Source organism: Sylvia atricapilla, chromosome 13 (genome assembly GCF_009819655.1).
Source record: "Sylvia atricapilla isolate bSylAtr1 chromosome 13, bSylAtr1.pri, whole genome shotgun sequence".
In the NCBI taxonomy this organism is placed as follows: domain Eukaryota; kingdom Metazoa; phylum Chordata; class Aves; order Passeriformes; family Sylviidae; genus Sylvia; species Sylvia atricapilla.
Window position 1 is genome coordinate 323,392 of NC_089152.1, and position 18,931 is coordinate 342,322.

Sequence of the window (18,931 nt, forward strand, 5' to 3'; positions counted from 1 at the left end):
TCCTCTCCCGGTGCCGCCCCAATCATGGCGGCGGCCGCTTGCTTTTGGCTCGCCTTCGGGTTCAGCCCCGAGGAGGCGGCCGGGGACTCGTGCCCGGGCCCGGGCCCGTGGCGCCTGGAGGCGGGCCCCGAGGGGATCTCCCGCGTGTGGCCCGCCTGGAGCTACGTGGTCGTGGACACCGGTGAGCGCCCCTGGCCCGCCCGGAGCCCCGGTCCCAGTCCCTCCCGCGGGGGCAGTGCGGCCCTTGGCCGGCCTGTGCCCGCCTCCCCTTGCCGCTCCCCGCGATGGCGGGTCCCGTTCCCGCCGTGCGCTGCCGCGCCGGTCCCCTCGGTTCGTCCTGTGCTCCCCTTCCCCTGACACCGCTTCCCCCGGGATGGGACCCCCCAGCCCTCTCACCGCGCCGGTTCCCGCGGGGTGCTCCCCGCTGGTGCCCCGGTGACGTTCCCGTCCCCGGCGCCCGTGGCTGAGATGCCGCTGCGGCAGGCGCGGGGCTGGAGGTGCGGAGCGCGGGGCTGCGGCGGCCGCTGCCGGGCTGGGCCGAGGCGCTGCCGTCCGAGACGCACCTGGTGCTGCGGGGCCGGGCGGCGGCCCGCGCCTGGCCGAGGGAGGCGGCGCTGCGGGGAGCGCTGCGGGACGAGCCCGCCTGGAGCCGGGAGCTGCCGCCGGAGCCCCGCCAGCCGCTGCCGCTGCTGCCCGGCGGCTTCGCCACGCCGCGGCCGCCGTTCTTCACCGCGCTGCCGGCTGGCGTGCGGGCCCGGCGGCTGGTGCTGGGCACGGAGCACGCCCTAGCGCTGGGCGCCGCCGGGGAGGTGTTTGCCTGGGGCGGTGGAAGGTGAGCAGGGGCACAGCGGTGCGGGACAGGGACGGCAGCGGGTGGGCGTTCGGGCACTCCGGGACAAGCGCTGTGCTGGTGGGATGCAGAGAGAATGATGGCGATGGAGAAGGGGCATGAGAGTGCAGAAGGGATGTGGGGGATGCGGGGAGTCTTTAGCGGGAGGGCAGGTGAGAGGGTGTCGGTGTAGGGGTCACCTCAGGGGCTGAGCCCCCGTTAGCCTGCGCACACTGCCGGGGGCCAGGATATGCCTCCTGACTTTCCCATGGGGCGGACTTGGGAGTGATACGAGGTTGCAGCTGAGGGAAGCATTGGGATATCAGCTGCAGGTCCCCAGTGCTCACCCACATGCGGGTGGGATCTGTCCCTCACATGAGCCAGGCCCCCCGGGCACAGGCATTCCAACTCAGGGCTTCTCGTGGGGAGCGCTGGCCTGGCCGTGCCCCTTTCCCTGCCGAGTCCACCCTCACTGTCCCTACGGGCAGCCCTCTGTCCTCTCTATGTGCTGGGTCTCTGGCTACTCACTCTGGCCTCTGCGCTGAGCTTTTGGCTCCCTCGGGGCATTCTCTGAGGACACTTGGGTCTCTGTGTGACCGTGGAAGTCCCTGCTCTGTCCCTGCTCCTCTGTAACTTGCCACACAAGCATCAGCTGGCAGCAAAGCTCTTGTGTTTCTGAGCTGGAGATTGATTCCATCAGTCTGTGGCAGTTCAGTGCCAGGTCTCTCTGGCAGAGCCTGTGGGAGGGGAGTGAATCCCTTGGGAAAAGCCTCCAGCGCCCTGCCAGCAGCTGAACTTGGGTGCATTTAACAGCTGGTGGTCCCGCTCACTTTATTCTCACAAAGGCTTTTGTTGTTGTATTTTTTTTTTTTTTTTGCTTAGGGTAAATTTTGGAAGGAAATTTCTGAATATAGTTCTTCTGAAAAATAAATTCAAGCCGCTCCTCCCCTAAATTGGTTTGGGAAAATATTTCTTTGGAGAAAAGTGGAAAAAGGCTGTTTATTTAATAAGCAAAGTATTTACAAGTATAAAAATTGAATAATATTAAACAATAAAATTTCTTGCTGTTCTGAAGAGATGGCAAATGTAAAAAGTTTTTTTCGTGAGGTGTAGCTTGGCTTGCTTAGTCTTTTATACAGTGCATAAAAGGATGGAATACAGCGCATACCAGTGCTGGAATGCAGCATCCTAGGCTTTGGTGGGTTATAGGTGTGTTCTTTTGGGTTTTCAGTTTAGAGTAGTTTTGAACAGTTCCAAGAAAAAGAAAAATCATAGTCTAGGGAACTTCACTGCCTCAGCTAGCTAAAAAAAAAACCTAAAAAGCAAAGGAGAGCTCTCTCCCTCTGTCTGTTTGTGCTGCAGAAAACAGCCTAGGAGAAGGATGTGGAGGACTGGATGCAGTTTTTGAAAACAAACTGTGCTTCTTTTCCCCCTTCTTTGCTCTCAGAACCAGCCTTAAAGGTGCAAAACTTATATGCAGCATAAACAGAACAGACAACTGGGGATACAAGCATCATGAAATCACCCTGGGACAGTTGTTCATTAGGGGGTTGTCTGTGTATTTGCTGCCCCAGTCAGGTTTACCAGAAGGTGCTGGAGAGCCAAGCTACAGGTCCCCCTTCCCTGGATCCCTGAGTTCTGCTGGTGCATGATGAAATTTAGCCAGAGGAACTAGTTGTTCTCATCTGTAGAGTGGAAGGGTTGCTGTGTTCCTCTTTGCTACTTATGGAAGACAAACCCAGCGCTGATCATCAGTCAGTGTCACAGAGCTGCATGCCCTGGCCCAGTGCCCTTCCTGTTCCTCATCTCTGAGTGTTTTGCTCCTCAGTCCCTGCTCTTTGGTTGCTGGCTCTGGCTGGCTGGTAGCAAACACAGCTCATGGCAAACGCAACACTCAGTTTATATCAGCAGCTGTTGCTTTGCAGATGCTACATTATTTGATCCTTCTTGCCTTCCCTTCGGAGGAAAGGTTTCTGCATGTGGAGACGTGTACTTGAGGATTAACTCTTTTGGAATTTGGTTGTTCAACGCGGCTGAGAATCCTCTCACACATGCCTGTGCCCGCTGTGTCCCGCAAGTGTGACAGCTGTGCTCTGTGGTAGCCAGGTGCTGGCCCAGCTCACCCCTTTGTAGCCCCGCTCTTACTGCTGGCTGTGGTCACCATTGCCCTCTAGTGAGGGGCTGCCCAGAGCCACTTTCCTATTGCAGCATGCCCTTCCCTACCCCTCGGCTCTCAATGTCTCTTTGCCTCAGTCCTCTGTAGGTTTCCCGTATGGAATGTGAAGAGCCTTTCCAGTGCCGTGCATCAGCACTGCTGTTGATTCCTGAGCTGTCACACTGAAGCTCCCCAGACCAAACAGGCACCACTCTGCAGCCGAGCTGCTCCTCTCACCCCCTGCAGCTCCTGCCAGCTCCTCCTGCTTCTGCCCCATCTTTGACAACTAAAGCCCCTGGTGCTGTGTCCCACTGCTGCCCACCGAGCCCTGGCTGTAGCTGGTGGTCTGGTGCTGGGCATCACTCTTCCACTGGTGCTTGGCCTTTCCCTATTGCTGGGGTTGACTCTTCTGCTCAGCTGCGGTTGTTCCCTCAGCTGCTCGGGCTCTGCCAGCCTGGAGCTGGGCTGGCGGCAGCGGGAAGGGCTCGGTGGGGGCTGTGGGCAGGAGGCACGGGCGCTGGAGGCCGTGGGCAGCGTGTCTGTCTGTCCCTCTGTGTCCCTGCAGGCATGGCCAGCTGGGCCACGGGCTGCTGGAGTCCGAGGTGCAGCCGCGGCTGGTGGAGGCGCTGGGCGGGGTCCCCATGCAGGCGGTGGCCGCGGGCGGGTGGCACTCGGCCAGCGTCAGCGGTAAGGGGCTGGGCAGGGCGTGGAGGTGCTGGTGGCAGCATGTGGGACCTGGCTCAGGGGATATGGGCTGTTGTCCCTGGAGCACACAGTGCTGCCAGTGAGTGGGGCTCGGGACTAACCTCTGCCCGATGCGTTTTCCCCCCACGCCACAGAGGCAGGAGACCTGTACGTGTGGGGCTGGAATGAGTCAGGGCAGCTGGCTCTGCCCTCCAAAGCGCTGGCGGAGGAGCGAGCGCGAGAGGAGGGCACGGGTGCAGGTGAGTGCTGCTGGCCGGGCTGAGGGCAGCGTGGGCTGGCTCCTGCACAGCCCCAGCAGCTCGGCGCAGTTTGAGCCTGTGAGCAGTGCTGGTGTTATCTCTTCTGCAGGGAGCACCAAGCTGATGCCCTGCCGGGAGCAGTTGGCTGCAGAGGATGCTGCATTCATCTCCATCCAGGCATTCCCAGCACTGCTGGACTTGCCACAGGAGCTGGAGGTCAGCGCGGTGAGCTGTGGGTCCCGACACACAGCCGTGGTCACACGTGAGTGTCCAGTGGGGCAGGGGGCAGCACCTCTGGCGACAAGGGCACTGAGAAGTGCCAGGGCTCACCAGGACCCGGTGGGCAGTGTCCCCTGGGGTAGGGGGAGGACTGTAGGGGATGGAGCTCACCGGGTGCTGTCTGATGGCTCTGTCCCTGTTGCAGGAGGCGGGGAGCTCTACACCTGGGGCTGGGGTAAGTGGTGTCTCTGCTCTGGGACTGTACAACCTCCCTAGGAGCAGCTTCTGATTCGTGTTCTCTCACTTTGGCTCCTTTGTCACTACCAGTTCCATCTATGCTGGGGCCCTTGTGTTCCCTCCTTCCCCACAAACACCAGGAGCAATTGCCCTGTGAGGCCCTGGGGCCACGTTATGTCATGACTGTGTGTGTGCAGGTAAATACGGACAGCTGGGACACGGGAACAACATCAGCTCTGACCAGGCACGCCGCGTTGAGTACCTGGTGACCCAGGGGCTGCGGGTGGAAGAGGTGGTGTGTGGGCCCTGGACCACCTATATACGTGTGCAGGAGCCGTGAGACCTGCAGCCCGTGGGTGCTGCCAGATGGGGATGAGGGCAGACTCTGGGCACAGCTCCAGGACCACTGTGTCCTCTGGGCCAGGGCAGGCAGCCCCCCGTGGCACAGGATGGGGCTGAGTTGAGCTCACAGTGACCTGATTCACACCCTGGAGTGGGGCTGCCGCTTTGTCAGCCTGGGACAGGCTGGATGTGTTTATTAAATTAACTTTTCCATAAGGGCTGCAGTGTTGGTGTGTGTGAGATGTTCCAGCTTATCTGGCTCAAATGAAGCTATCCTGGGGCAAGGGACTGCCCTGGGCTGTGGCTGGGGTCTGTGTGAACACGGTGGTAATTCAGGAATGTTGTGATTGAGCAGCGTTGGCACAGAGCTGAGGCTGATTCTGCTCCTCTGGGGGCTGCAGAGGAACTTCTGGGAGGCTGGGACACACCAGGGGACTCCCAGCTGACCCCAGAGGTATCCCAGACCACGTGGCATCATGGCCAGTATTGAAAGAGAAGGAATGGGGTGATGCTCATGATGCCTTGAGAGGCTGACCTGGAACAGAGACCAGACAGAGCTAAAATAATAAAGTAGTTATTTATTGAAAGGTTTTAAAAGAATACACCTTGGACAGCACAAGAGCCTGGCCAGGGCTACACCCAGGATGGATCCAAAAAAAGTCACAAAATGGACAACTGCTCACAAGGTTTCACAATTCCATAAGTTTTTTGTTCATTTGCGTATTGGGGTTAATTGTCCAATTACAGCTTCAGGTTATGAAGTCTGTTCTCCTTGTTTGCTCTCTTCAGTTCACCGTTGTTTATGCTTTTGGGCCTGAAGCTTTTAATGGTTGTCCTTGGTCTCTATCTGAAAAAGGATTTGTTTTGCCTATCTACCCTGTGAAGAGAACTTAACACTTAATATGAAGCTCAGAGCTACACACTTAACCAGCACAGAATCTGAAAAATATGCAAGCTGCGACCTAGGGCATCACTCTGAGCAATATCGGTTTTGTCCCCAAGTTACCATTACCGTGACGGGGCCCTGCTGTCCTGGGGAGGCCGAGCACCAGCCCTGGGGATGGTGAGTGCCAGGCGGAAGGAGGGAATGGAGTCTTGGTTTTGGTTGGTTCTGTGTGGCTTTTGCTTCCCGCATAGAACTGCTGTTTTGTTGTATCACAAGTGTTGTGGCCTTCACCCTGTGGTTGCCTCCACAGTCCTGGTGGGGAGCTCAGAGGGGCAGGGGGAGAGCAAGCAGCTGAGAGGGGCTCAGGGGGGTCCGGACACTGAGGCTGCAGCGTTCACGGCTGCCCAGGACGCGGAAGCCTGTTCGGCCAATCAGGGCACCGCTTGAAGCCATTGGCTGAAAAAGCAATCAGGATCGGATTGGAAGTTCTGTGTTTAGCCAATCAGGAGCTTGGAGTGCCCAGTATTTGAAGCGCCAGATGTTTTAGCCAATCAGGCCGCGGATCGGAGCTCCAGTCAGGACACAGATTGAAGCTGCTGGACTTGCTTGGCCAATAGGACTGCAGCCTGAGTCCAGTTTCTGATTGGCGGAGGCTCCTCTGGCCACGCCCCCGGTTCTGGGTCGCCCCGCCCCTTCCATCGCCCTCACAAACTCCAGGGACCCGGCAAATACACTCAGAGCTGGGGTGTGTACAAGAACTTTATTCACAACATCTAGAAATTTTTTTTAAATAAAAGCACATTTTTAAAGAAGCCACGGAGGGGAGGATTAAAGTGGAGCAGGAGATGCTGCAGGCTCTGCATCGCTGCCAGAGCAGGGCCTCATGCTAGAGCAGAGATTCATCACGAAGAATGGGTGGTGGTGGAGTTGAGAACATTAGCGGTGTTTTCAAAACTGGAAGCCTTTGAAAGTCCGTGCTGTGGAAAAAACAAGTGAGAGAGAGGGATGAGGGAAGGGGGGAGGTCACAGTTCAGCTGCTGCCTCAAGTTCAGTGAGGACAGAGAGAGGCAAGGCCAGGCTGCCAAAAGGGGATAAAATACAAATTAATATGGGAACTGTGTAACTTGTAGCCAATGAACATTAATGCCTTTCTTTATTAAAATGTATAAAGTAAAAAACTTCCTGTAGTGTCACACAGTGGGTAATCTCTGGCTCAGGCCAGCCTGAGGGGAGGACAGGGCCCCCCAAGGTCCCCCACCCTGAGAGAGGAGAGCAGCCCTCCCCTCCAGCCTTTGCTCACTCCACGCTCAGGGGCTTCTGGATCTATCCCCAACCACAGCCTGTCCTCTGGGCTGTGGCCTGTCCCCAGTGGCTGCTCAGGGCCCTCTGCCACCAACTCTGTTTGAAGTTCTCCCCAGGGAGTCACAGCAGAGGCAGGAGGACACAGGGGGCTGTGTGGGCACACCAGGGGAGGACACAGGAGGGAGCAAAGGGCCTGTGCTGTGCAGTGAGGGGTGGGGTTAGAAGAGGTGAATTACCACAAACTCAGCATAGGTGCTGGCAACAGAATTAACGCTCTGGTTACGCTGGGCGGGGGCTCTGGGGGTGCACCCACCGCTCAGGGTGGTTCCATCCAGCTGGGACATATTTTCCTTGTTCTGTTCCCTTAGCCTAGGTCGGGGGGTCTTTGTTGCCTTGCGGGTGGGGGTCCGGGCCCAGCCAAGCTGTGGAAAGAGGTGACAGTTATGGGATGTAGGAATTGAGCAGAGGTGGGAGAGCTGTGGCAGCTTGAGTGCCCATCACTCTGAGGAGCCAGAGCAGTGTCAGGCTCCAGGAACTGTCCAGACTCAGGGGTCCAATTTTGGCCCCTGAAACATACAGCAGAGAATTACATAATCCTGCAATGATTTGGGCGGGAAGGGACTTAAAAGCCCATCTTGTTCTACCCCTGCTGCCATAGGCAGGGATGCCACTCACTAGACAAGGATGCTCAGGCCCTGGCCAGCAGCACACACACATTTTGAAGGTTCCCCCAAGCTGCAGGCTCAGCACTATGGAACAGATGTACTAGAAATTTGGGCCAGAGAAAGATTTTCTGGCACCCGCCTCCTCGTCCTTCAGGTCCTAGAAACACCCCAGCAGGATGGAAGCAGCCCCAACAGAGCACACTGCAGACAGACGGGCTCCTGTCCCTCCAGGAGCTCAGCAGGGGAGGCAGTGAACCATGGGGTGCCAGCAAGAAGAGCTGCACCACCTCAGCTCATCTGTCCCTTCCAGCCCAGCCCCGGGCAGGGACTGTCCCAAGACCCCTCACCTTCCTCCCGGAGGGTGGCAGCCGAGCTGTGGGCGAGTGGGAGATGGGTCCCCTCAAGGCTGAGCGAACAGTGCTGTTGGGTGTGGCGCTGATGCTGGAGATGGCATGCAGCTGAGGAGAAAGCAGAGCACACGTCACACAGGACAGCTTCCCCTGGGGCTGCAGCACCACGACCCCTCCCCACACCTTCCTACGGGGCCGAGGCCAGCCCAAGGCTGTGCTGCAGCCCAGAGAGAGCTCAGCTCCAGGCAGGACCCAGCTCACACCACACTGCTTTGCAGGGCCATTTTACCTTGCTTACTTTGGCAGGAGCGTGGGGGCTGAGCATGCGCCGCTTAATGGGTGTCCGTGGGGTGCTGCCATACAGCATCTCCGACTCCATCTCCTGGCTCTTCTTCAGGTGCTGTGGGACACACCTGCACTTATACACCTGGGCACTATGGAGCTGGTGCACCTGTGTGATACTGCCACTGGGCACTGCCCTGCTGGCAGCCTGGCACAGCCACACAGCAGGAACTTCATCAGGGATTTACAGGTCTCCAGGGCCAAGTGTCACCTCTGGCACACCTGGGGCCAGAAAGGGGCTGGGCCCAAGCAGACATAACAGCATTGGGCACCAGCCCCACTGCCTACCACTCTCAAGCTGAAAATGAGCAGGCAGAGCCTGGGGCAGTGGCTGGGACTGAGCAGGGACACCCCTGGGCTAGCAGTCTTAGGCAGGAGGCAGGGACATTCCCAGGCAGAAGCCAACATGCTCAGCTCTGTACTCACCCGCTCCTGCTTCTGCTTCTCCTTCTCTAGATGGTACAGCTGCCGCTGCTCCGACACATACTCCATGAACTGCTGTCCCTTCACCAGGAAAGCTGCCTTGAACTCCTGCTCCCAGGCCTGGACCTTTCTCTCCAGCTCCTCCTGCAGCTGATCAGGACATGAGGGCAGTGTAGGGGCTGCCCTGAACACAGGTGTTCCCACACCCAAGGATCCCTTCTCCTCTATCAGTGGGACCACAGGTCCTTCCCCAGGGCTGGACCTACCCTAGACAGTGTCTTCTGCAGCTTTGCTCGTTGTTTCTCCTCCTTCAGAAGGTTTCCTCCACGATTGTTGAAGCGACTGGGGTCATTTGCTTTACTCTGGTAGAGAAGGGTGGTGAGGAGAGACACAAACACCACCCAATCCTCTCAACCTCACATGGTGAAAGCTGGAGAGGAGCCAGCCCTGCACAAACACTCCAGTGCTTGAAACACAGCACCTCATCCCTGCACTGGCCCGCCATGACTTCCCAGCATCTCCCTGTTCCTTCCCACAGTGCTCCCCATGGGAGCAGAGGTACACACTGACCCATGACCCAGCATGCTCCTGCCTGGACAATACCTCCAGCTCCAGGAACAGCTTCCAGTTCTGCTCCCACTTCTGCACAGCCTCAAACAGATCTTTGTGTGTTTCATAGTAGATCTTCATTTTGCCCACCTCAGCGTCATGCAGCTCGAGCAGAGTCTCTGTGTAATCCTCTGGAAGGGCAGAATAGCCAGGTCAGGGGGCTGCTGGAACCCCTGGGATCCCTCTCCAAAGCTGCCTGGCCAGCCAGCACCTACCATCATAGAAGGGGCTGAAGCTTTCCCTCTGCTCCTGGCTGTAGAAGCATTTGTCCCAGTAGTCAGTCAGCTCTGCCCGGATTGCCTGGATCACGGATTTCATGTTCTGCAGCTTCAGCTCCTCCAGACGGTCCACTTCCTGCTGCAACTGTCCTCAGGACCAGAGCACAGGTCAGGCAGGAAGAGGGGGAGAACAACCCTTCTGCGTGAGCTGCTCTCTAGAATGAGGCACCTGCCAGCACCAGCCTCCAGTTCCTCCTTCCCTGAAGGCAGGATTTTGCTCCCCTCACCGAGCAACCAGGAGCATGAGACCCCCCAGAGCTGCTGCCCCCAGCCCTCCAACCGTGAGCACAACAGGGCTCTTACCGCTCTCCTGGTTTTGACTCTGGAGCCAGCCAGGTGCATGGCAGAGGACTCTCTCTCCTCCTGTGGGATCTGCAGCCTCTCCCAGAGCGCAACGATCCTGGCGCGCAGCTCCGAGCACACAGCCTCGTTCAGGGCCCGTCGCCCTTCCAGCTGTGGGGAGGGGCAGCAGGGGATCAGCACTGCCTTGGGCTCTGCTGCACCCCCAAAGCCACACAGCCTGGCACAGGAGATCTCCTCAAGCCCCCTGAAAGGGGAGTTCTGACACACAGCTGTGCCAAAACCTCGTGGCTGCCCTTACGTCACGGTGGCAGCTGCTGCCAGCACACACAGCAGCCCCCAACGCTGCCTCAGAGCATGACATACCTGCTGCAGCAGGTTCTGGAGCGCCACCATGTTGTCCTCGGACAGGCAGAACCCCTCCTCATCCTCACACACTACATCCTGCTCAAAGCTGGTGTCTGGGGTGTGGTCCAGCTCCTCCATGAGCAGAACGATCTGACTCTTGCTGGTGACAAATTCTTCCCACCTTTGCTCCTGGGGGTGAGGGTGGTGTCAGGAACCAGGGGCCTCTTGTGGGTCCCTCAGTGATCCCCTCACCCTCCAGGCTCACCTTCAGGGTGTTGAGGGAGGCCACATGGCGCCTGTAGCGGTCCAGGTCCTCCGGGCTGGGCACACTCTCTGTGTCAATGCTGAACAGATCTGTGCACAGGATGTCACACAGTTCCTGGTCCTGTTCCTGCAGGGCCTTCAGCTCCTGCTTCCGCTCACGCTTCTCCTTCTGTAGCACCTCCACATGTGTGCGCAGGTTTTTCTCCATCTGCAGGATGGTACAGTCCTCCTCTATCTGCAAGAGGCCAGAAATCAGCTCTGTTCCACACTTCTCTCGCACCTGGCTCATGGTTTAGGTTTTTATACAAAGACCAAGGCCACCAGGCTTGGGTCTGAGCAAGATGTTCCCCAGGAAGGTGCATGAACACCAGCAACATGCAACACAAGGCACTGGAGGACACCACACAACCACTACCAGTGCCTGGCCTGTGAAGAGCCACAAAGCCCTTGGCTCTACCAAACACCTGGAGAAGCAGTTTTGAATAGATATTTGCCTTGTGAGCTCTGGCCTCTTCCGACACCCAGGCAGAGGCCAGGCAGCTAGCTGCCAGAGGGACCCCAGGATCCCACACCTCACCTCAAGGGAGCCGAGCTGGAGGTCCTTGCACAGGGTGTCCAGCTCCTTCCGACACACGACAATGCTCTTTAGCAGACGCTCCTTCAGGCTTTCCTCCTCTGCCACCATCATGTCCAGGAGATTCTGCAGCACAGGTGTGGTTAGAGGCAGGGTGTGGGAGCGGAGAGCGGGCAGGGCAGGGTGAGGACCACGGCTATAGAGGCACGGCTGGGCCCGAGTGAGGTGCCGGCAGTGTGGGGAGCCCAGTAGGACGGGGCTGCATGGGGCGAGGGCAGAGGGGCGGGAACAGCCGGGCAGGGAGCCCCGGTGCTCCCACAGCAGACCTGGGCGGCCCCGTCCTGGAGCCCCGAGAGAGCTGGGTGAGCTCCGAGCTGCTCGGGTCCCCCACTGCAGCAGGTACGCGGCTCAACAGAAGAACCGGTGACCCCCCGCCCCTCACCTTGATGTGCTTCCTGACGGCGTCAGTCCGCTCCAGGCGCTGCTCCTCGGGAATACCGATCTCTTCCCAGATGTCCCGCAGCGTCGCCATGGCCCGATTCAGGCAGCACACGGCCTCGGCCGCCAGCACCTCGCTGAGGGCACCGCGGGCCGTCAGCAGCCAAGGACAGGCTCGGGGGCGGAGAGCCTCCCCAGCCATCGCCCGTCCCGCCAGGACCTCTCGCCGCGGTTCCCAACGCTTCCGCCCAGCCGTACCCGCGGCCCCGATTCCCGGTTCCCCCCGATTCCCGGTTCCCCCCGATTCCCGGTTCCTCGTCCCGCACCTTTTTCTCTTCGCTCCGCGCTCCATCGCCGCCGCTCTGCCGATTCGAACTCCCCTCCCGCCCACGCTGATTGGCTGCCGCGCCATAGCGGCCCCGCCCACAACCGTCAACTGGGCCCCGCCCCCAACCCGGCCGCGCTTCTGCTCCGCCCCAAGCCGTCGCCCAGCCAATGGTAGTGCAGAGCCTTCGGCGCTTCCAGCCAATCTGGAGCGAGACTGCCGCCGCGTCCTGCGCCGCTAACGGCGCCACCGCGCGACCGCCATTTGACTGCGCGCCGCGACCGCGCACGGAGCCCGCGCCCCGGGCGGTGCCTGCGCGCTCCCGCGTCCCGGGCGGTGCCTGCGCGCCCCCGCGCCTGCGCCACGGCTTCCACCGGGCCCGCCTGTCCCCACCCTCAAACACACAGCCCTAGGCGGGTCGTTGTCAGCAGAGATGTTTACTGGCAGGCTTCCCTCGGCCCCCGCCGGGACTCAGCCCTTGGCCTCAATCATGGCCTCCATCATGCGGGCGCTGTTGGTGATGGCCGTGGTCAGGAAAATGAACTTGCACCCTGCAGGAAAGTCCCGTCGGTGCTCCGGCAGTGCTGTGGGGCAGCACCGGCACCGCCAGTCCCGTCCCCACCCATTTTCCCGGGCAGCCGTGTACGTTTCCGCCCCCTCCCCACGGCTTCAGCCAGTGCTGGTCCCTGCGCACGGAGCCTGCTGGGCTGCCTGCTGCACCGCGGGGTGATCCCCGGGCTGCCGCCGGCTCCCGGCCCTTCCCAGGCCGCTCCTACCTCTCTCCTTCCCCAGGAAGCGGAGTGCCGCGATTTCAGAGAAGGTGCAGCCCCCCAGGAAGACAGCGAGGATAACGCGTTGGGACTCGCAGGCAGGGTTGTCCTCCACCGCGCTGTCTGCACAGGGAGCAGTGCTGTAAGACCCGCCAGCTGCCAGCCCCGCCGCCCCCATTCTCCCCCACTACCTGAGACACAAAACTCGTTGCCATTGAGCAGTCGCACGACCTCCTCCAGGCCCTGCCAGCCCCGGCGCTCCAGCACCTGAGGGATGGGCAGGGTGTCAGCCTGGGTGCTGGGCACTGCTCAGGAGGCTCAGAGCAGTAGATGACCACCATCAGCCCCAGCCCTGGGCAGAGAGACCCCTGCTGCACTCCCCAGGAGGAGGCAGGGCCTTGAGGGGACGTGCCCGGTTCTCTCCAGCAGCAGATGAACTCACCTGCTCGATGATTTTGCAGCTCAGGGGCACATAGGCCCCGCCAAAAACATATGCCATGTCCCGAGGCATTTTGAGGTCATACTCGCCATCCAGCCGAGGGATCTGCAGTGACAGGTGACACCAAGGGTTCAGGACCAGGCTGCTTGGGGCCTCACACCCCTCAGAGGTGCAGGGGTGAGGAGGGACAGACACTTGGAGCACAGCACCATGCCAGAGCCAGCATCACATGGCCTGAGTGGGCTGTGCAGCAGGGGCCAGGGACAGAAATGTCACCTTGCCAGCACCCTAAGACCTCTGCCTCAGGATGGAGGACACAGGGCTGCCTGCCCAGTGCCACTCCTGTGTCTGAAGGGGGCAAGGAAAGCCCCAGTGCCGCATCACACTCACAGGGTGCAGGGTCAGGGCAGTGCTGGCAGGGAAGCTGGCGGTGATCCCCAACCCCGAGGAGAAGCGTGCAGGCTGCCTGGAGCAGCTGCAGCAGATGTGGCCCTGAGCTGTCGCCCTGGAGTGCCAAGCCTGCAGCCTGGGCACAGACACAGGCTAAGCAGAGCCCTCTGCTCTGTGGGCACTGTGGCCAGCCAGCACCCCTTGAGGACGTACCAACCCCAGCTTCTTGCTTATGGCTCGGAAATTGCTCTTCCTGGCCAAAGAATTAAATGCATCTGTGATCTTTCCTGGAAAACATGACAAGGAAAAACATCTTAAGAGGCTTTGTCTGGATGCCAGACCGAGGCTGGCAAAGATGTGCAGAGCTGTGTGCTCTGGAGAATGGCTGTGGTGGCTGCCAGTCCCCACAGCAGAGTCCATTTCCCTGCCTGCAGCAGCATTGCAGGAGACACGCCTGGTGCTTGCAGCCCACACCTTTGCCACGTGCTTCCAGATCTGCAGCAGCAGCAGCAGCAGCAGCGCCCCTTCCCAGGCTCCCAGAGGCATGGGGCAGTGGGCTGCCTCACCTGCAGCACGGTCTGTCACCAGCTTGCTGACTTTGCTCTCCACAGCTGTCAGGGTGTCACCAGCTGACTGCTCTGTCAGCAGCCCAATGCGCTTGAGGTTGTGGAAGGTCAGCAGGTGCTCAGGCCCGTAGCTCTGTGAATGGGGCAGCCAGGTCAGTGTGGAGCCCCATCTGCAAGCACGAGAAGCAAACAGGGTGTCCCCTCTGCAGGGAGGCTCAGGCTGCTCAGAGAGCAGGAGCAGGTGGGGCCTGTGGCAGCAGCTTCTGTCCTGCAGAGACAGCCTGGGCATGCTGGGGCTCTTGAAGGGCCAGTGGAGGCAGGGCTTGTCCCCAGGAGTGTTGCTGCCCAGTGCCTCGTGGCCAGACCACAGACCACAGGGAGGGGAACCCCCATCGGACCCAGCTCTTGCTCTGCAGTGACTACCTGGGCCCCCTCACCTGCAGGTACTGGGTTTTCAGGGAGCGGTAGTCCTTGGGGACGAGACCTGTGGGGAGCACCAGGTGAGCTCTGTGCCAGGGCTGGGGCTCAGTACCACTGCTGTGGCCCAGCACAGCGGGGCACTCACCGTTCTCTGTGATGGACAGGAGGCACATGAGGCGCAGGCTCTCGATGGGGGACACCTGTGGGGAGCGGGGTTATGGGGGCAGCTGGGGCGGGTGGGGCAGCCTTCCCCCTGGGCTCACCTGCCGGTCAATGTGCTCTTCGATGAAGCTGGTGCTCTCACGGATGTCAAAGCCCTCCAGCAATGCTGTGGCAGGGGCACAGGCAGCATCACCCCAGGGCTCTTGCCAGCCCACTGAGCTGAGCTCTGGGCTCAGCTGCCCTCCCAACGCCCCAGGGAATGGGGCTGCCACCCCACCACACATTCCCTCTCAGAGAGTGCAGCCTGACCCTACTTAGGGTCTTGAGACACTCCCAAAACAAGGGACTGGCAGGACAGTGGCCACTCAGGGAACACCCAGGCATGAGGCTGCCTAGGCCTGGGGCAAGCAAGGCCATGGGTCAGACTGGAGCAGGGGTAGGCACAGATAGGGCATGGAGCAGCACTCACAGTGCTCAGCCTTGATGGTCTCTTGGAAGTCCTGCTTGGTTTTCTTTTTCATGATAGACTCACAGGCACCAATATCTACACAGCCAAGAGATGGGAAAGGGCTCTGCAGGCACTGTCAGCACACACCAACAGCCTCTGCTGGGCACACCCAGGGCCCCCCGACCCCCTGCTTTCCCCGGAGCTCCAGCACTTGCAGTACAGCCGAGGGCCCCTCCCTCCCCTCGGTTCCTACGCAGGCTCAGCAGGCGATGCTCCTGCTTCAGTCCCTTCAGCTCCTGGGACACAAAGTCCTTCATCTGTTTGATGTCCATGCCCCGGCGCCGCTGTGGGAGGGAGAGCACGGGGCTGTGGCCATGAGGGACAGTGCCACAGGCATCCCCCATTCCAGGGTGACACTCACATCATACTGAGCCTGCAGGTTCCGTGACTTCTGGCTCAAGAAGCCAAACACGCTGGAGAAGTGCTCATTCCGAATCTCGCTGAACACCTGTGGGAGCACGGCAGCTACCAGGGCCCCGCCAGCTGCAGCCCTGGAGACAGACACCCCAGGGCCAACGTTCCCAGCAACCTGCCCAGCAGGAACTCTGACAGGTTCAGAAGTATAGCTGCACCTGCACACCAGGTTTCTCTGGTCTCTGTGCCTGAACCCATGCTCTGGGGGCCAAGCAGCCCCCAGCCACTCCTGCTCAAGCTCAGTGGAGGGAATGGTCCACTCTGCCTCCTCCCACCAAGGGGACACCCCCAAGGCTTGTGAAGACTCACCTTGTCCTGGGAATTGAGCAGCACCTTAATACTCTTGTCAGAAGAAGTGACATCTGGCCCAAAATCCACACTGCCTGCAGGGAAAAGTGAAGAGCTGCTTTGTCCCAGAGACAGCAACATTCCCACATGCCCGAACCTTGATGTAAGAGGCAGCAGAGACAAGGCCTAGACTCTTGGTCAAAGTGAGGACTGTCCCTGCGGATGACGTCCAGCCCCACCCCACACTGGGACTGTCCCTATGGGAACAGCACTGTGCCTGAAAATGCCAGGCACAAACCCTGCAGACACGGGGCAGGTGAGTGCAGAGCCCTTTTCTGCCCCACGGTGAGTGCAGAGCCCTTCTGTGCCCCACAGGGCCCCGTGCTGCCCTGCTGCCCTCCCAAGTCACCTACCACACTTGATGCGGAAAGTGTCGTCCACGAGCCCCTCGTAGACCACCTGGGAGCAGAGTGCTGTCACGTAGTCCATGTCTGCAAGGAGAGCAGGAGCCAGGTTGCCCTCCCGCTCCCCCTGCTGCCCCACAAAGGCTTTCCCTGCCCCTCTGGGGGAGCCCAAACACTCCCCCCGACTGCTGCCCTTGCCTCGGCCCACCTCTGTCCATGAGGAAGACATGTCCAATCTCAGGCTTCCTGCCCTGGACTTCACTCTCGCTCTCGTCCTCCAAGTCCCGCCACAGCTCGTAGCTCATCTGTGAGGGGCAGAGGGTGCCAGGGCCGGGGAGCAGCCCCAGGCTCCCACCAAGGGCCCTGGCACACAGTGGGGCTGACAACCAAGGCCAGGCACAAATGCTCTCCCCTTGGGGCACAGGGGGCTCCACCACACCCCAGCGAGCGGCAGCTGCCCCTCTGCTTCCCACCTTGGCATATGGGACCCCCCAAAAACCTGCCCAGGAGGAGGCATAGTACAGTGACACCTCTGTGGTGACGTGCTGCCATGTGGCTGATGGGGTCCAGGTCCCTGCAAGCTGCACCCCCGATGGGGACCCAAGGGACCCCTGGTGCCAGCCACACCTTAGCACAGCGGCCGATGCCGTAAGTCTTCCCAAAAGGGCCGTAAAGGGAGTTCAGCAACTGCAGGGCTCTGGCGACAGGGTTGATCCAGCGGTGATCTCCCTCCTGCAGGATGAGGGGGTGAGTGTGGGCAGCTGGCTGGGAAGGACTGCCACGGCAGGGGATTGGGCTGGGAGCTTCATCATCCATGTGCAGCTTCATCACAGAGCTGGGAGCTTCATCCCAGGAACACAACAGGATGTCCCCAGGCTGCTCAGGCAGGGGCATAGGGGCCAGTTTGGGGCTGAGTTACCACTCCCCTGTAAAAGCTGCCCCCGGGGAGTAGATGGGGCCCGTGGTACAGACTGAGGGGCTGAGCAGGATGCCACAAACGTCCTCTCTGAACAGCACCTTGTCCCCAGCTCCAGTGAGGCACAGGGGACAGGATGGTGCTGTCACCCCATCACAGTGTCCCACTGACCAGAAAGTAGTCACGGAAGAACTCGGGCAGCTCCATGCTGATGATGTCCTCATCCAGGGGCAGCAGGTAGAAGGACCATTCATCGCAGGTGACATCTGTGTTTGCAACAGGGATAGCAGACAGTTATGCAGCCCTGGGCAGGCAGAGCCCCAAGAATCCCAGCAGCCCCAAAATAGGGCCTGTGGAGCTTCAGACAGGCTGGGTGGCAGGACCCTGTCTCCTCTCCTCAGGCAGAAGAGAGGGGCTGAGGTTGTGTGGGCACCCATCTGCCTGCAGTCCGGCAGCCAGCCTCAAGGGACCCCGTGTTCCCTGCCCACCTTCCAGTCCCTGCCTACACAGGCATCCCAGCACTGGGATTTAACTGGGATTCTATGGTGTCAGCTACCCCGAGCCAGCACTGCAGCCCCACTCACCACCGAAGACCCCTTCTTCCTCCAGCACCATCTCACAAGTATAGAACTGGAAGGGAAGGGGAGACCCTCAGGGCCAGGCAGGCTCTGAGCAGGAAAAGCTCTGAAGTGCTTTCCCAGGTGTTACAACACTTGGGTTTACTTAAACATTTCTGGATTAAAACCAAACAATTTTGATGCCTTTAGAAGGGGTGGAAGGTGAAAAGGCTAGCCAGGCACAGAGTGACAGGGCAGCACCGTGGGTCTGACCTTCTGGGGGCTGAAGATGATTTTGTACTTCCGGCTCCTCCCTGACATCTTGTCAGCGTTGACAATATCTGTGGACACCCCACACAGCCCCTGCACAGCTGCCCACACTGCCAGGCACAGCTGCCCTCGGCTCTCAGAGCCCGACTGCCCCAGGCACAAGTGAAACCCCGGGAGCAGGGCTTCCGAGAGCGCCTCGGGCCTGGGCACAGTGGCAGCCCAGAACACCGGCCCCAGCTGAGGGGCAGCCGCCTCTGGGGCCGCACTCACCGGCGATGAACCTCATGGTCCTGACCCGCGGCCGCACCAGGAAGCAGAACCTGCACCACAGAGGGGAGCGAGGGGCTGCTCGTACCCGTCCGTGCCTCGGGAACCCTTCTCCCCAGAGCTCTGCTCGGGCACCAGCAGAGCCGCGCTCTGAGCAGCGGCAGCCCCGGCGGGCACTCACTGGTCGCTGGCGCCGGGGGCCGGCCGGGTCTCCACTTTGTACAGTTTGTCCACGTCGTGCTGCTGCGGGGACAGGGCGCGCGTTCGGCGCGGGCGGTGGCGGCGGGCGGGGCGGCCCCACCGCCCCCCGCGGTACCTTCAGGATGGACACGTTGGCGATGCGGTCCAGGGGGCTCATCAGGTCGGCCTCGATGAACAGGTCCTTCTTCCCGGGGAGCTGCGGGCAGGCGGGCATGGGTCGGCACCCGGCGGCTGCCCCGTGCCGGGCTCCCCCCGCGCCGGCCCCAACTACCGACCCCCAAGCCCACGGCCGACACCGATCCCGCCGACTCCCTACGCCCACCCGGTGCGGGATCCCTGCCCCGGGTGGCCCCCGGACCTGCTCCAGTAGGTAGACGAGCTGGTCTCGCGCCAGCCGCTTCAGGATCCCGAAGTCCGGCGGCTCGGGCGCGTCGCGCCGCCCGGCGAAGGCCATGGCGGGAGCCCGGTCGCCACCGGGAACACCCGAGGGCGGGCGCGGCGCGGCGCGACCGGAACTCCGCGGCGGCGG

At 60.6% G+C, this 18,931-nt stretch overlaps 3 protein-coding genes across 7 annotated transcripts; 1 reads left to right on the forward strand and 2 right to left on the reverse strand.

The window, feature by feature from the left end:
* Nucleotides 1-22: 22 nt before the first annotated feature.
* On the forward strand, nt 23-4,944 carry RCCD1 (RCC1 domain containing 1). Its single transcript, XM_066328128.1, has 7 exons — nt 23-181; nt 484-832; nt 3,550-3,671; nt 3,824-3,928; nt 4,038-4,190; nt 4,353-4,382; nt 4,582-4,944. The coding sequence occupies exons 1-7, from the start codon at nt 25-27 to the stop codon at nt 4,722-4,724; spliced, it is 1,059 nt and encodes a 352-aa protein (XP_066184225.1). The 5' UTR covers nt 23-24; the 3' UTR covers nt 4,725-4,944.
* Nucleotides 4,945-6,353: 1,409 nt separating this feature from the next.
* On the reverse strand, nt 6,354-12,177 carry PRC1 (protein regulator of cytokinesis 1). 4 transcript variants are annotated; one of them, XM_066328117.1, is made up of 14 exons: nt 11,832-12,177; nt 11,510-11,642; nt 11,071-11,193; nt 10,495-10,728; nt 10,248-10,418; nt 9,885-10,034; nt 9,519-9,666; nt 9,298-9,434; nt 8,961-9,056; nt 8,698-8,844; nt 8,228-8,329; nt 7,927-8,037; nt 7,151-7,336; nt 6,354-6,589 (listed from the first exon to the last, which is right to left on the reverse strand). In XM_066328117.1, the coding sequence occupies exons 1-14, from the start codon at nt 11,915-11,917 to the stop codon at nt 6,515-6,517; spliced, it is 1,899 nt and encodes a 632-aa protein (XP_066184214.1). In that variant the 5' UTR covers nt 11,918-12,177; the 3' UTR covers nt 6,354-6,514. The 4 variants fall into 4 exon arrangements, with proteins under 4 accessions (XP_066184214.1, XP_066184216.1, XP_066184217.1 ...); XM_066328119.1 differs by having other exon boundaries at nt 7,187-7,336; nt 8,219-8,329; nt 11,832-12,176; XM_066328120.1 differs by having other exon boundaries at nt 7,228-7,336; nt 8,219-8,329; nt 11,832-12,175.
* A 71-nt stretch (nt 12,178-12,248) lies between these two features.
* Nucleotides 12,249-18,921, reverse strand: VPS33B (VPS33B late endosome and lysosome associated). 2 transcript variants are annotated; one of them, XM_066328121.1, is made up of 23 exons: nt 18,761-18,916; nt 18,518-18,598; nt 18,383-18,444; nt 18,205-18,254; nt 17,938-18,005; nt 17,692-17,737; nt 17,279-17,373; nt 16,819-16,923; nt 16,400-16,496; nt 16,201-16,278; nt 15,809-15,882; nt 15,447-15,533; nt 15,279-15,369; nt 15,047-15,121; nt 14,679-14,743; nt 14,561-14,615; nt 14,433-14,479; nt 13,996-14,128; nt 13,643-13,716; nt 13,043-13,144; nt 12,792-12,867; nt 12,607-12,723; nt 12,249-12,381 (listed from the first exon to the last, which is right to left on the reverse strand). In XM_066328121.1, exons 1-23 carry the CDS (start codon nt 18,854-18,856, stop codon nt 12,302-12,304), a joined length of 1,854 nt encoding a protein of 617 aa, XP_066184218.1. In that variant the 5' UTR covers nt 18,857-18,916; the 3' UTR covers nt 12,249-12,301. The 2 variants fall into 2 exon arrangements, with proteins under 2 accessions (XP_066184218.1, XP_066184219.1); XM_066328122.1 differs by lacking the exons at nt 17,692-17,737; nt 17,938-18,005 and having other exon boundaries at nt 18,761-18,921.
* Nucleotides 18,922-18,931: the final 10 nt, after the last annotated feature.

What these genes read in the sequence shown, in the direction of transcription:
- RCCD1 (XM_066328128.1), top strand. Translation starts at nt 25, where the DNA reads ATGGCGGCGGCCGCTTGCTTTTGGCTCGCCTTCGGGTTCAGCCCCGAG. An exon ending in TTTGCCTGGGGCGGTGGAAG is followed by an intron (nt 833 to 3,549) that starts GTGAGCAGGGGC and finishes GTGTCCCTGCAG; the next exon opens with GCATGGCCAGCTGGGCCACG. An exon ending in AGAGGAGGGCACGGGTGCAG is followed by an intron (nt 3,929 to 4,037) that starts GTGAGTGCTGCT and finishes TCTCTTCTGCAG; the next exon opens with GGAGCACCAAGCTGATGCCC.
- PRC1 (XM_066328116.1), bottom strand. Translation starts at nt 11,917, where the DNA reads ATGGCGCGGCAGCCAATCAGCGTGGGCGGGAGGGGAGTTCGAATCGGC. An exon ending in CCTCCCTCAACACCCTGAAG is followed by an intron (nt 10,419 to 10,494) that starts GTGAGCCTGGAG and finishes CCTCACCCCCAG; the next exon opens with GAGCAAAGGTGGGAAGAATT. An exon ending in AGCTGTTCCTGGAGCTGGAG is followed by an intron (nt 9,057 to 9,297) that starts GTATTGTCCAGG and finishes CTTCTCTACCAG; the next exon opens with AGTAAAGCAAATGACCCCAG.
- VPS33B (XM_066328121.1), bottom strand. Translation starts at nt 18,856, where the DNA reads ATGGCCTTCGCCGGGCGGCGCGACGCGCCCGAGCCGCCGGACTTCGGG. An exon ending in GACCATGAGGTTCATCGCCG is followed by an intron (nt 18,006 to 18,204) that starts GTGAGTGCGGCC and finishes GGGTGTCCACAG; the next exon opens with ATATTGTCAACGCTGACAAG. An exon ending in GGAAGAAGGGGTCTTCGGTG is followed by an intron (nt 17,374 to 17,691) that starts GTGAGTGGGGCT and finishes TTGCAAACACAG; the next exon opens with ATGTCACCTGCGATGAATGG.